The sequence below is a fragment of the Lactuca serriola genome, chromosome 1, assembly GCF_051521515.1.
Source record: "Lactuca serriola cultivar US96UC23 chromosome 1, Lser_US96UC23_V15, whole genome shotgun sequence".
NCBI classification, from domain to species: Eukaryota; Viridiplantae; Streptophyta; class Magnoliopsida; order Asterales; family Asteraceae; genus Lactuca; species Lactuca serriola.
Genome location: NC_136408.1, coordinates 133756222 through 133769644, shown reverse-complemented (window position 1 = coordinate 133769644; position 13423 = coordinate 133756222). Strand labels below are relative to the sequence as shown.

General features: G+C 34.7%; 1 protein-coding gene and 1 pseudogene across 2 annotated transcripts; both read left to right on the top strand.

Moving 5' to 3' along the window:
• The first annotated feature begins 4418 nt into the window (after nucleotides 1-4418).
• Nucleotides 4419-4988, top strand: LOC145061750 (toll/interleukin-1 receptor-like protein pseudogene; annotated as a pseudogene).
• A 677-nt stretch (nucleotides 4989-5665) lies between these two features.
• LOC145098839 (uncharacterized) lies at nucleotides 5666-10693 on the top strand. Of its 2 annotated transcripts, none has more exons than XM_079036444.1 (4): nucleotides 5666-6783; nucleotides 6876-8376; nucleotides 8463-9084; nucleotides 9575-10693. In XM_079036444.1, the coding sequence occupies exons 2-4, from the start codon at nucleotides 7723-7725 to the stop codon at nucleotides 9709-9711; spliced, it is 1413 nt and encodes a 470-aa protein (XP_078892570.1). In that variant the 5' UTR covers nucleotides 5666-6783; nucleotides 6876-7722; the 3' UTR covers nucleotides 9712-10693. Both variants share the same exon structure in this region; 1 of them encodes a protein (XP_078892570.1).
• The last annotated feature ends 2730 nt before the right edge of the window (nucleotides 10694-13423 follow it).

Genomic DNA, 13423 nt, shown 5'->3' with positions numbered 1-13423 from the left:
AGTGAATTGAAGATGCATCAGTTGGTTAAAGAGATGGGAAGAGTTGAAGTACATCAAGAATCACTTGACAAGCCATGGAAGCGAAATCGAATATGGTCTCATAAGGAGTCATTCAGAGTGTTGAAACAAAAAAAGGTGAGAGATTATGTATACTTGTTGGTATTATTCATATTTAGATTACTTTGTATTATATTATTTTTATTTTTGGCCTTCTGTTTCTCCTTAGGGTAAGGGAAATGTTCTAGGACTTTCCCTTGACATGCACATGCTTGACAAAGAGAAGTTAGGAGCATCATTTGAGGTAAAAATGGATGCATTAAGTAACATGGATAGTCTGATGCTACTTTAACTCAATTATGTGCACATGAAAGGGTCTTATGAGAACTTTACGGATGAATTAAGAGGCTTGTCTATGTATGAGTTTTGTTTAAAGTCTATACCTTTAGACTTACCAATGATGAATTTGGTTTCTCTTGACATGTCATATAGCTATATTGAATCATTTGTTGGTTGTTATAGTAATACACAACGACTTGAGAAGAGGCAAAAGGTAACTTATCTTCATTCATTATTCATTAATGTTGAGTTGATGAAATTCAAAACTGTTATAACTTATTTCTATTTTTTGTAGTTGGATGATCGTACTTAAAAGACAAAAAGCTTCTTAGAACATTTAAGATTCTTAATTTAAGTTTGTGTAAACAAATTCGTAGTCTTGGTGACTTTGGCAACTCCCTACACTTGAGATGTTAATAGTTAGCAATTGCATTGGTTTGGTTGAGGTTGGTGAATCAATTGAGCAATGTATTGAACTTGTCTTCATTAATCTGAGTTATTGCAAGAAGCTTAAAAATTTTCCTAAAAACATAGGCATGTTGAAGAATGTTAAAACACTATTGCTTGATGGTTGTAAGCTCAACGATTCTCAAATCAAGGATAGGGATATGGTCATAAACATAAGAAACTCTTCCTCCTCCTTTATGAATGCTATTCCAAGTGATTTGAAGTTGTTTACAATTTCTTTACTGAGGTCTGTAGTAAGGTTGTCACTGATAATTAATAATTTGTCCACTGAATTCTTTCCCATGGACTTTAATTGCCTATCCATGTCAAATGAATTATATTTGAATTACAATCCTATAATTTCCATGATTAGCTGTATGAGAAACCTTTCTAGGCTTGAGATTCTTAGTATCGTGAATTGTAAAAAATTGAAGTCAGTTGAGCATCCTCCACATACACTAAGCAGGTTGTTCCTCTTTTCTCGTCATGGGAGTTTTGTAAAGAATGTTGTATTTGATCCGGAAATGTCCCCACTAGAGTTATCATCAAACTGGCGGTTAGATTTCACACCTGGTCCTGTGAAATCGAAGGCATGATCAAAATCCAAGCAATGGTGGGTGTTGAGGAAAACGTATTACATAGCTTGGGTTGGATTAATGTAGACTTCCTTAACAAAGGGTGTGTGGGAACTAATCCTTGGGAATTTAAAATCTATGTTTTGTTCAGTTAGTTAACTGTCAGTAGTTATGTGAATATGTATAATATAATTGTTATGTATGTATATTTAATTAAGGTGGTCATATTTTGCAGAGAATATCTTATGAATTTAGAATATTCAGCACAAAGTATGAGGTGGACGAGATGTTGTGATGGTTTAAGTATAGAAGCTTGGGGCCATCAATATCATTTACCATCCCATCATCATCATCATCATCATCTCCAAACAACCTTACTGGACTCAACTTCTTCTTTCTGCATACCTTGAAACCTCCCAATGACGACAAGTAGTAATATAACAAAGAACCGCATGTAGATATACAAACGTTACACGAACAGATATTGTGTAGATCCAAAGTGTGTGGTGGTGTTAAGTCACTGGATGTTTGGGATGAACGAGATGGAGGCTGGTGATCATGTTATGATTACCATTACATCACCATATAATGAACTTGTAAAGGAATGTGGGGTGAGTCTTGTGTATAATGACAGAGAAGAAGATGCGTTCGGTTATTACAAGTCATCGAAAAACATAATTGGTGGAGTTCCTACCCAAAGGTAGGAGGCAATTTAATTTCTCTTAGCTAATTGATTCATGCAATGGGCTATTTATTTGGATTTTTTATTTAGCCAATAGTGGGACGTTTAATTGGAGTTGCACCATGTGCATATTAGACCAAAGATATAAAATCCATTTTTTTTTGTAACTTCTGGGGAGATATTGATTTAGCCAATAGTATGACTTTAATTCGAATTGTACCAAGTGCACATTAGATCAAAGATAAAATCCTTTTTTTTTTTTTTTTTTTTTTTTTTTTTTTTTTGTAACTTGTGGGGAGATATTGAGGGGTAGCATGTGCTACCCCTACCAACTAACTACATCGGCTACCAATAGTAGTAAGTAGTAGTAAATTGTGGTGGTCGGTAGGTAAGTAGGACGGTGTTGGGTGTTCACATATGATAGAGAAAAAAGGATACATGACAAAAAGGTCAAAAAAGTCTTTTTTATAGCTGAACTTAAATGAAAAGTTTAATGGTTTTGGTAAAAAGGACTATATATGTAAGAAAATGAGACCATACGGACTGGTGTTGTATCGTTTTTGAAATTTGGTCTAAAAGTAAAAATTTCACTAAACCGCAAGACCTTATTTGTAAACTTGTCTCCCAGAATAAAATTTATTAAAAAAAAAAATCAAAATATGCAAAACCCTGTTTGTGTATACTCTCTCGATGTCTTCTTTTTTTGAAAAACCCTGAAAGTCACCGATCCCAACGCAAAAGAAAACCCGAACATTTTCGTTGTTTGTTTATACTCTCGCCATCTCCCTTCGTTCATCGTTGACTAACCGTTTCCTGTTGACTTACTGCTCATCTTTCTTGGCCTTTGTCTCTGTTCATTTTTCCTCTGTTATCGCCGTTTCAGGTTTATGTAAACTCTGCTCATCCTTACAAGCTACTTTTGCTTGTCTAAGAATTTCACTTATCAGTCACAGATCACATCATAATCATTTCAATTTTCATAAACAAGTGATTAAAATTTTGTTTATTTCAGCAACTTTTTTTAGTTTACATATCAGTTACACTGTTAAAGTCCAGCACGTTCTTGCTTGATGTCCAGAATGATAAACAAAACTTTGAACAGACTGGAAAATTCTCGGATTCTCAAAAATTGCTTCCATAATCACTTTATATTTTGAATTCATTAACACAATTTTTACATTTGATTCCTTAATCCTTAATTGTAAGCTAAATACTCAAAATCAACAAGCTTCAATATTACAATCTGTTGAAGCAAGATTGTAAGACATCCGGGTGTTATTGTTCTTGAATCAAAATTAGGATTTTGGTAGTGCATAATCATAGTCTAGATCCAGAACCAAAGAAGTAATGCTCTCTCTGTTTGAAAATAAGCTGGATTAGGTTTATGTTTAAAGGTACAAAACCGATGAGAGATTTCTTTGTAGATTTAAGACATATGACATTGGTTCAAATGTTTCAACTTCTTCCATAAGTTGTTCTACTTCTGATACAGAAAACATTCTTCTAATTCTACGTTGTGAAACTTCACATTTCTTGGTTAATTGGATTTAGTTTCACCTGTTAATTTGTTGTAGGGTTTTGTTGTTGTCTCTGACCTTTTTGCCCTTAACAACTATCCCTACACGTAGTTCGCTTCGTAGGATAGCTGAAACAGCCTCCATAACAGTTGTCTATGGAAAAAAGAAATGAAGTCCCAAAAGTTGTATAAATGAAAACCTTAGAGTTCAAGGGCATTTCAGTTATGAGGATCAGGAGGGCATTTATGTCTTTTTCGTAGATGAGAGATCAAGAGATCAAATATTGCAATTTTGTCCCAAGCAGTACAACTTGTTCTATCATGCCCTGTCTTAAAGCGTTAGTAGACGAAAAGATTCAAAGCATTTACCTTACGAAAGGGTAAATTTACACTACTATATGATTTATCTAGCACACAAGTATTTACGAATTTGTGTGTGTAGATTTATGTATGTGAACTTGGTGTTGATTTGTTTAATATGTAAATGAACTTCAGATGGATTTTATTTATACGACAATAAGGATACTTATGTGGGTTTACCAAAACAAAAGAGAGATGTACAACAAATGAACAAATTGATTAGATATTTTCCTACAACCCAACTTAGCAAAATAATAATAATAATAATAAAGAAAAAAAACTCAATTCAGTTAAGTGAGCAGCTACTTTTTAAATAACTCACATGGCAGTGTAATTTTTATTTTATATCAACGCTTTGCTATTAGCAGATGAGATTTAAGTTGCATCTTGTAATCAATAATTTGCTATTATGCAGAGGCATTTTGTATGGGTGTTCGCATTAAAGCACAAGTGAAGAAAGCCAGTGAAACCAACTTTCATAACTAATAACCCGTAAATTATTATGGTGGTTCTATCTGAAATTCCAGAAGGATCTTCATCTTCTCATGTTCCTCCTTCATCAACTCATGGTCATAGTTCATCAACTGATGATCATAGATATGATGTATTTTTAAGTTTTAGAGGTGTTGACACTCGTCATAGTTTCACTGATCACCTTCACAAGGCCCTCATTGATGCCAATATCAATACCTTTTTGGATGATGAAGAGATTGAAACAGGGGAAGATCTGAAACCAGAACTGGAGACTGCAATTAAGGCATCCCAGGCTTCTATTATAGTGTTGTCTAAAAATTACGCTTTTTCAACATGGTGCCTTGATGAATTGGTGTTGATCCTTGAGCAGCGTATGACATCCAACCATATTGTTATTCCAATATTTTATCATGTGGAGCCCACACATGTTAGGAAGCAACAAAGTAGCTTTGGGGATGCAATGGCTAAGCATAAACAGACAATGGAGGAAGAGACAAACGTAAATAAAAGAAGTCAATGGGCTCAAAAGATGGACCGATGGAATAAAGCACTTATAGAAGTTGCTAATTTAAAAGGGAATGACGCAAATGGCAGGTGACCGCTTTCTTACTCTTATTCATCTCCGTATGCATTTCAATAAGTTTTTCTAAATCATCAAATCGACATATATTTGATGTATTAGGATATATGGAAGATGCACATAATTGAAAATAAGTTTTCAAATATGTGATCTTATAAATCAGTTCATATAGATGGATTAGGCATTCTGATAATTTTTATATGTTTGTTTTTTATCAGAAGTTCGTGCATTTCGATAAACCTTCTCCACGATTTTTACATGCTTTTTATTTAATAACCAAAGTTTGATGGGTTTCCTATGCGTCTACTATTAATTATACCATACTGCCTTCAAATCATAGTGGCTTTTATGATAAATATCTGCTTTTAGTTGTATGTAGTAAAAGATAACCTATAACTATTTCATGGCATTTTGTTCAAATCCATGTAAAACCACATCGATGGTTAAGTTTGATGGTCATGTAGAAACATAGGGAAGTTTGGTGGCCTATTAGCGAAATCTTGTATTTCATGGCATTTTGTCCATATTGATGCAAACCACAATATGGTTTTGATGTGAGAACTCAATTAATAATAACAACTATGATATAATCTTAGTTAGGATCTTTGAATAAATTAAATCTCCCAATCTGATTCATTAGTTTTGTAGATTGTGTTTTGAAGTTCTTATATAATCAATTTTCAGGTTAGAGACCGAGTTTATTGATGAAGTTGTGAAGGACATCCACCGTAGATTACATGTACACTTAAGGAGTATTGGACCACAACTTATTGGGATGGAAAATCATATTAACTTTGTAACTTCATGGTTGAAAGATGCATCATCACATACGACAGACATACTTACTATTTATGGTATAGGTGGGATTGGGAAGACATCTTTAGCTAAACATGTCTATGGGCTATATTCTCATGAATTCCACACAAGCAGCTATATTGAAGATATCACAAGGAAATGTAATGGGAAGTTTAATGGGTTGCTTGATTTACAAGAACAACTCTGCAATGACATTTCAAAATCAAGTTCAATCAAAGTTCATGATGTTTCGGTATACACTGCAAAGATAGAGAATGCACTAGCCCGTAAAAGGGTGTTTCTAGTTCTTGATGATATCAGTACTCTTGTTCAGTTGGATGCATTACTTGGAAGCAAAGGATTTTGTCCCGGAAGCAAAGTTATAATTACAACAAAGGACGGTTGGTTGACAGAGAGTTGTTCTTTATTCAAAACAAACATTAAACCCAAGCATGAAAGGCATTTGCTTCGAGGCTTAGATTATTTTGCATCGCAACAACTTTTGTGTTCCCATGCATTCATGTGCAACCAACCCAAGGTGGGATATGAAGAGGTGTCTGATAAGCTTGTTATGTATTGTAAAGGACATCCATTGGCTCTTGAAGTTTTGGGAAAGTCTTTGCATAATCGAGATGTAGCTTATTGGGAAGGGTGCATTAAAGGGTTAAAGAAAGAAATTAGTTCCCCTATAAATAATGTCTTGAAAATGAGCTTCGAATCCTTGCCATCCAAAAATGATAAGGAGTTGTTTAAGCATATTGCTTGTTTTTTTGTTGGAACAAATAGAGATTTTACCGAAACAATATTAGAGGCATGTGATATAAACACAAGATCCGGGATCACGAATCTCATTGATAGATGTCTCCTTAATATTGGATTTAATAACGAATTGAGGATGCATCAGTTGGTTCAGGAGATGGGAAGATTCGAAGTACGTCAAGAATCACTTGACAAGCCATGGAAGCGAAGTCGATTATGGTGTCATAAGGAGTCATTCAGAGTGTTGAAACAAAAAAAGGTAAGAGTCTGTGTATACTTGTCGGTAGTGTGCATGTTTCAAACTACTTTTTATTGTCTAATTTTTATTTTTGGCCATTGGTTTTTTCTTAGGGTAAGGGAAATCTTGTAGGCCTTTCCCTTGACATGCGGATGCTTGAGAAGGAAAAGTTGTGTGCATCATTTGAGTTGAAAACAGATGCATTCAACAACATGGATAAGTTGAGGCTACTTCAACTCAATTATGTGCATATGAATGGGTCTTATGAGAACTTTCCAAAAGAAATAAGTTGGTTGTGTATGCATGGGTACCCTTTACAGTCTTTACCTTTAAACTTACCTATACAAAATCTTGTCGCCCTTGACCTATCATACAGCAATATCAAGTCTTTTGTCGGTTGTTGTAGTAATCCACAACGATTTAATGTGGATGCTGTTTCAAAAAATTTACTTTTTTTTATTTGTTTGTATTGCCTTTTTTATTTCCTCTTTGCCGATGGTCTCCTACGAAAGCAGTTTCCCAACCCTATGTTGGGGGATTCCAACCATCCTACCTCCCCCTTATCCCATCTGTATGGAATCGGGCTAATGTTACTGTTGTTGTATAGTAATCCACAACGACTTGAGACGTGGAAAAAGGTAACTTATTTCATTTATCATTCTTTCATGTTGAGTGGATGAATTTCACTGCTATTCTAATTTATCTCCATCTTTGCAGTTGGATGGATCGTGCTTAAAAGAGAAAAGGTTGCTAGGATCACTGAAGATTCTTAATTTAAGTTTCTGTAAACAACTTCATAGTCTTGGTGAATTCGACCAACTTCCTGCACTTGAGAGGTTAATAGTTAGAAATTGCATTGGTTTGGTTGAGGTTTGTGAATCAATTGAGCAATGTATTGACCTTGTCTTCATCGATTTGAGCTACTGCAAGAAGCTTGAAAGACTTCCAAGAAACATAGGCATGTTGAAGAATGTTAAAATAATGTTGCTAGATGGTTGTAGTCTTGGTGAATCTCAAATCCAGATTAGGGATACGGATTCACTAGAATTGGGCATGGCTAACAACATCGACATAAATACAAGAACCTCTTCCCCTGCCTTTGTGGGTGCCATACCAAGTGATTTGAAGTTATTTGCAAGTTCTTTACCGAGTTCTCTAGTAAGTTTGTCACTTGCAAATAGTAATTTGTCCACTAAATCCTTTCCCATGGACTGGAGTTGCCTATCCATGTTAAAGGAATTATATTTAGATGGCAATCCTATAAATTCCATGCCCAGTTGTGTGAGAACCCTTCGTAGACTTGAGATACTTAGTATGGAGAATTGTAAAAAATTAAAGTCAGTTGAGAATCCTCCACGTACACTAAGCAGGTTGCTCTTTTCTGTTAATGGGGATCTTCAAGGAAAAGTCGTATTTGATCCAGAGATGTCCCCACTAGAGTTATCACGAAGGCGGGTAGCTTCCGCAGCTTTCTCATATGAATTTGAAGGCATAATCAAAATCCAACCAATGGTATGTGTTGAGGAAAAAGTATTACGTAGCTTGGGCTGGAGTAATTTAGACTTCCTTAACGAAAGGCATTTGGGAGCTAATTCTCGGGAATTTGGAACCCAGGTTTTTTTAGTTAATTGTTTGTCTCTTTGTGAATATGTATAATATACATCTTATGGTGATTAATTAAGGTGGTTTGTATTTGGTAGACGATGTATTATGAATTTGGAATATTCAGCACAAAGTATGAGGGGGAGGAGATGCCGAGTTGGTTTAGACATAGAAGCGTGGGGCCATCAATATCATTTACCATCCCATCATCATCATCATCTCCATACAACCTCCTTACAAGACTCAACTTCTGCTTCTCTGCTGACACATTGAAACCTCCCGATGATTGTTTTCCAGTTCCATATGGTCAGTTCCCTCTATGGCCAATGATGACAATTAGTAATATAACAAAGAACCGCATGTGGATATACGAACGTTACACGGACAGATATTGTGTAGGTGGAAAGTGTTGGGTGGTGTTAAGTCATTGGATGTTTGGGATGAATGAGATGGAGGCTGGTGACCATGTTACTATTACTGTTACCCTGCCATATAATGAATTTGTAAATGAGTGTGGGGTGAGTTTTGTCTATGATAATGCAGAAGAAGAAGATGTGTTGGGTTATTACAAGTCATGGAATCACATAATTGGTGGAGATCTCTCCCCTTTTCAAACAACAACAGGACAATACATCCTAAACCACCTGCGCTTTTTTGTGTCTGGCATTTATTTGTTTCCATATCATCATAAATTCGTTCCAGATGGCCCTGACTTTCAAGGTAGATGTGATTTTTTGTTAAATATATTTTATTGTCATGTCTTATGTATAATGACCTACGTCACCCATCACCCACATTCTTTAAATAGATGCATAATGACCCATTTATTTTAAAAGATGGATCATAACTATCTTTATTTCTGGTTTGGTATGGTGTGGTGGCATCCATTTTACCCTACCCTGAGGGGTATTTAAACTTTTCATTTTCTAGAAGATTGTTAGCTAAGAAAATTCTAGTAGCCAAACTATTGCAGAGTCCCTTCCTCTCAAAAGAATGGGAAAACCCTATTATATATATCATTCATTATCAGTTACTTGTTTCTGGTTGTGAATTTCCTGCTTATTCACTTTACTCTGTGTGGGAGCTTATCAGTACATACAGTTGATTAAGTCTTTTAATATGTTGGATCACATAAATATATCTGGACTACTTTGTCGAACCGGATTGTTTGTGAATAATGATTAACACATAACTTTTTATTTGTTTTCAGCACAAAAAGAATTGTGGTTCAGAGCTTTATCCCCAAGGAAGCCTGGCATAAATGGTGGCGCACATGAGGCATACTTTTTGACACCCAAACCTTTTCTCTCTTCGCATGAACAACAGTTATACACAACCAAATATTAGGAATGAAATTTCGCAATTGGTATAGGATGCAACAAAATAAGATGAGTTATAACCTTGCAATGAATGCTTGAAAATGGCAATTTTAGAATTCCACAAACATTGAATACGGTTATGAGTTTCTGTTCATACCTTGTCTAAACACCAAATCAAATTTTCACCATTCGTGTGATATACACTTGAGACCAATTCATAGATTCATCATGTTCAGTAGATGTTGTTGTTGGGTAAAAAATTTCGTTAGAAACAAACCATTGCAATTTGGAGAACAATATGAAATTGTTTTAGCATATTTGCTTGATTTATAAGGAATCTTATTGATATATGCCTTCTTACGATAGGACCAAACATCATGTTGACAATGGATAAATTGCCTCAAAAATTTTGGAAGAGATGTATCACAAAGAGTCATTAATTCTGTTTAATAAAGAAAATGTAACATAATATATACACTTCCAAGTAACTATCTGTATTCATAGCATTTTGTATTTTATTGTGTATACTTACACAACTTTTAAAATTTTCTTACTTTTCCTTCATTTGTAGGGTGAGGGGGAATCTTCAAGGTCTACCAAGCAAGTTTTCTCGAGTATTGAAAGATTCTGACCATTGGTCGTTGTAATTGATACCAGATGCTATACAACATCACTATCCACCTTGAGGACAAGGTAAATCTTTGGGGGTGGGGTATTGCTACCATGCACCTTAAGCATCTACTTGAGATAAGGGTATTTTGGGAAAATCAGTAAATAAGGAGCATCTTATTAGTAGAGGGGTAATTTAGGTATGTTACTTATTTAGTTTGTTATGCTAGAGTACTATTAGAGGATAGTAGGAAAGAGGGTGAAGGTATCCTTTGTCAAATTTTGGTCTTGGAATCTCTAGCAAATCATTAGGTTTATCTTTGTTTTTCTTGTGTTGTTTTGAGTGTTTTAATTCAATACAGAGAAGCTTTTGTGTGTTCTAATTCAATACAGAGGCTACGTTCTTGTTTGTTGAGTTTATTGAGATATCCATTCATAGCATACTTCTCAATTTCATCAGTTATGGGCTAAATGCAAGAAATAACAATGAGCTTTCTATTTTATTTTTTTATTATAGCATTTTAGTTTTGTTTCTTCTTCTTACAGCATTGTACTTCCATATTATTTAATATTTATTAAAAGGGTATTGTCCATGAAAATGTACCCATTAAAACAACGGATAGCTCTAGCTTTTTTACTAGTCACCTCCTTATTTATTTGTGGACATGGCATGATTATGATGACATTAGTGACCATTATAAGATGTGAATACAATTAAAATTTCAAGAGCCAAAGCAGAATGATTTACAAACACTTACATTTGATGTGGGTTTCAAATGTTTTGTTAATGTCTGTTGGTACGTGGTAGTGATTATAAAAAAATGGTACATACTATTTTGCTTCTTGTGGTCACCTAACATACCCATTCCCATCACACGATGAACAAGAAACTGACATTGGAGCTTTTTAAAACCATGTAGAATACGATGTCAATTGGAGCTTTTTAAAACCATGTAGAATACGATGTCAATAAGGAAAAAAAAATCTAAATGGATCATAATTCATAATGTTTTTGCCACAAACATCAACTCAATGTCAAGAAAGGTTCACAATTTGGGCTAGCCCACTTGGCTAAAAAGGAGTCTAACAAGGAGTTATTAACAAGGAGGTCCTAGGTTCTCTCCTTGGCATATACTCGTTCTAAAAAAAAGGTTCATGTTATATACAGAAAAATAAAAAAGGATAAAGCAACTACATGAGTAGTTGCTTTATCCCAAAGGGCTTGTTGTCCAGCGGTATCAGGTGGTGCATCCCTCTTTGAGGTCGAGGGTTCAAGTCTCGTTGTGTAATAGGTGTTGTTAGCTTAAGAGTAGATTAGATTTTCCGGTTAAAAAAAAAACTACATGAGATGGCCCACATAATGTCGGGAATATTTTGCTGCACTTGTGGTCATTATATAACAAAATAATCAACGATGAGTAATTAATAAATTAAGAAGCAGACCACCTAAAGATACATTTTCACTATTGCAATACTCTAGGGAGTGGTCACATACAAGCCACTCAAAAAACATTGTCAACTCAACGCAGCTTCATTACAAACCCACCATCAAACGACTAGACATTGAAAACGGATACCACTCAACAATATTTATTTTTTTATTTTTTTAACATTAAACAAAATAAAAAAAACATAATTTATAACATAAATAAATATTTTAAACATAGAGAAATTTAAATTAATATTTAAAAAAACATAAAACATACCAAATAAAATATTATATTACTTAGAAAACATAAATATTTAAAACATTGTCACCGTCCTCATTCACCTTGTCATCACCTTCCTCATCCTCGTCGTCATCATTGTCATTTTATCCTTGGAATTGTCTTTCCCATGTGTGCTCTGTCAAATCGTGACGTAGATTGTAGTGCATTTCACGATTTTGTATTTCCAAAACCTTTGTGAAGTATGTCGAGCTGCCAACTTGTATTATTCAAAGTATATTAAGTGTATCGTTCCTGATATACACACAAATAGCCTTATCCTCTTCTTCTATTATCATGATATGTAAAATTACACAAGCAGTCAACACTGCTATCAATTTTGCCCTATCTCATGTTCATGTCGGATGTTTGATTATATGCCACTTTTGTTTGAGGACTCCAAATGTTCATTTTGCATCCTTCCTTACAAATTTATGTGCTAACTTGAACAATTTTTGTTTTTCATCGACTGGATATGTGTATGACATGACAATTTTAGCATACTCTTGATATATCTTATCACCTAGGTAATACCCATACATATGTTCATTGTCATTCACAATGTATGGCTTGTTTGGTGTTTTAACTTGGATAATATTGTTAAATAACGGACACGCTCTAAGCACGTCCAGGTCATTGTTTGACACTGCCATACCAAAGAATGCATGCCAAAACCATAGGTCATTTGAAACAACCACCTCTAATATAATAGTTGGCATCCCATGATCACCTCCCGTGAATTGACCACACCACGTGTTGGGACAATATGCCCACACCTAATGTGTACAATCAATGCTACCAAGCATCCCTACAAAAGCATGTTTAGCTTGATACACGACATAAAACTGTTCAACATCACTTTAGTCAGATGTCACAAGTATATGTCACGTTAGAGCTCTATAACATACTCACAAGAAATATATGTACATTCGCGACCTGTCCTCTCAGACATTTTCAAATACTCATCTGATGCGTTTGCAGCTATGTCGTATGCCAATTGTCTAAGAGTGGCCTTGCATTTTTTTATTGTAGTAAAACCATGTTTACCTGTAGCATCACATCTCAATTAGAAATACTTATAATTACTTGCCAAATCTCTAGCTACACATAAGAATAAATTTATACTAATATGAAAACGTTCTTCGAATTTTGCTGGATCATATAAACTCTTTGGAGCAAAATAATCACATACCAAAAATTTGTTTGCCGTGATACGAATCCCTATGCTTCTTCTCGACCTTTGAACTTTTTCCTCTCTCACGTACCATGTCTTGTGCCACGGGCAACAGTGTGTGCAAAACCAACTTGTCATCAGAATCGTCATCACCGGATGAACACGAAATTGAACCGAAAAAATTATCCATTTTTTTTAAAGTGTGTGTTTCTTTTGAAAGAGTGTGTTTTTCTTATGTAAAAAATGCATAG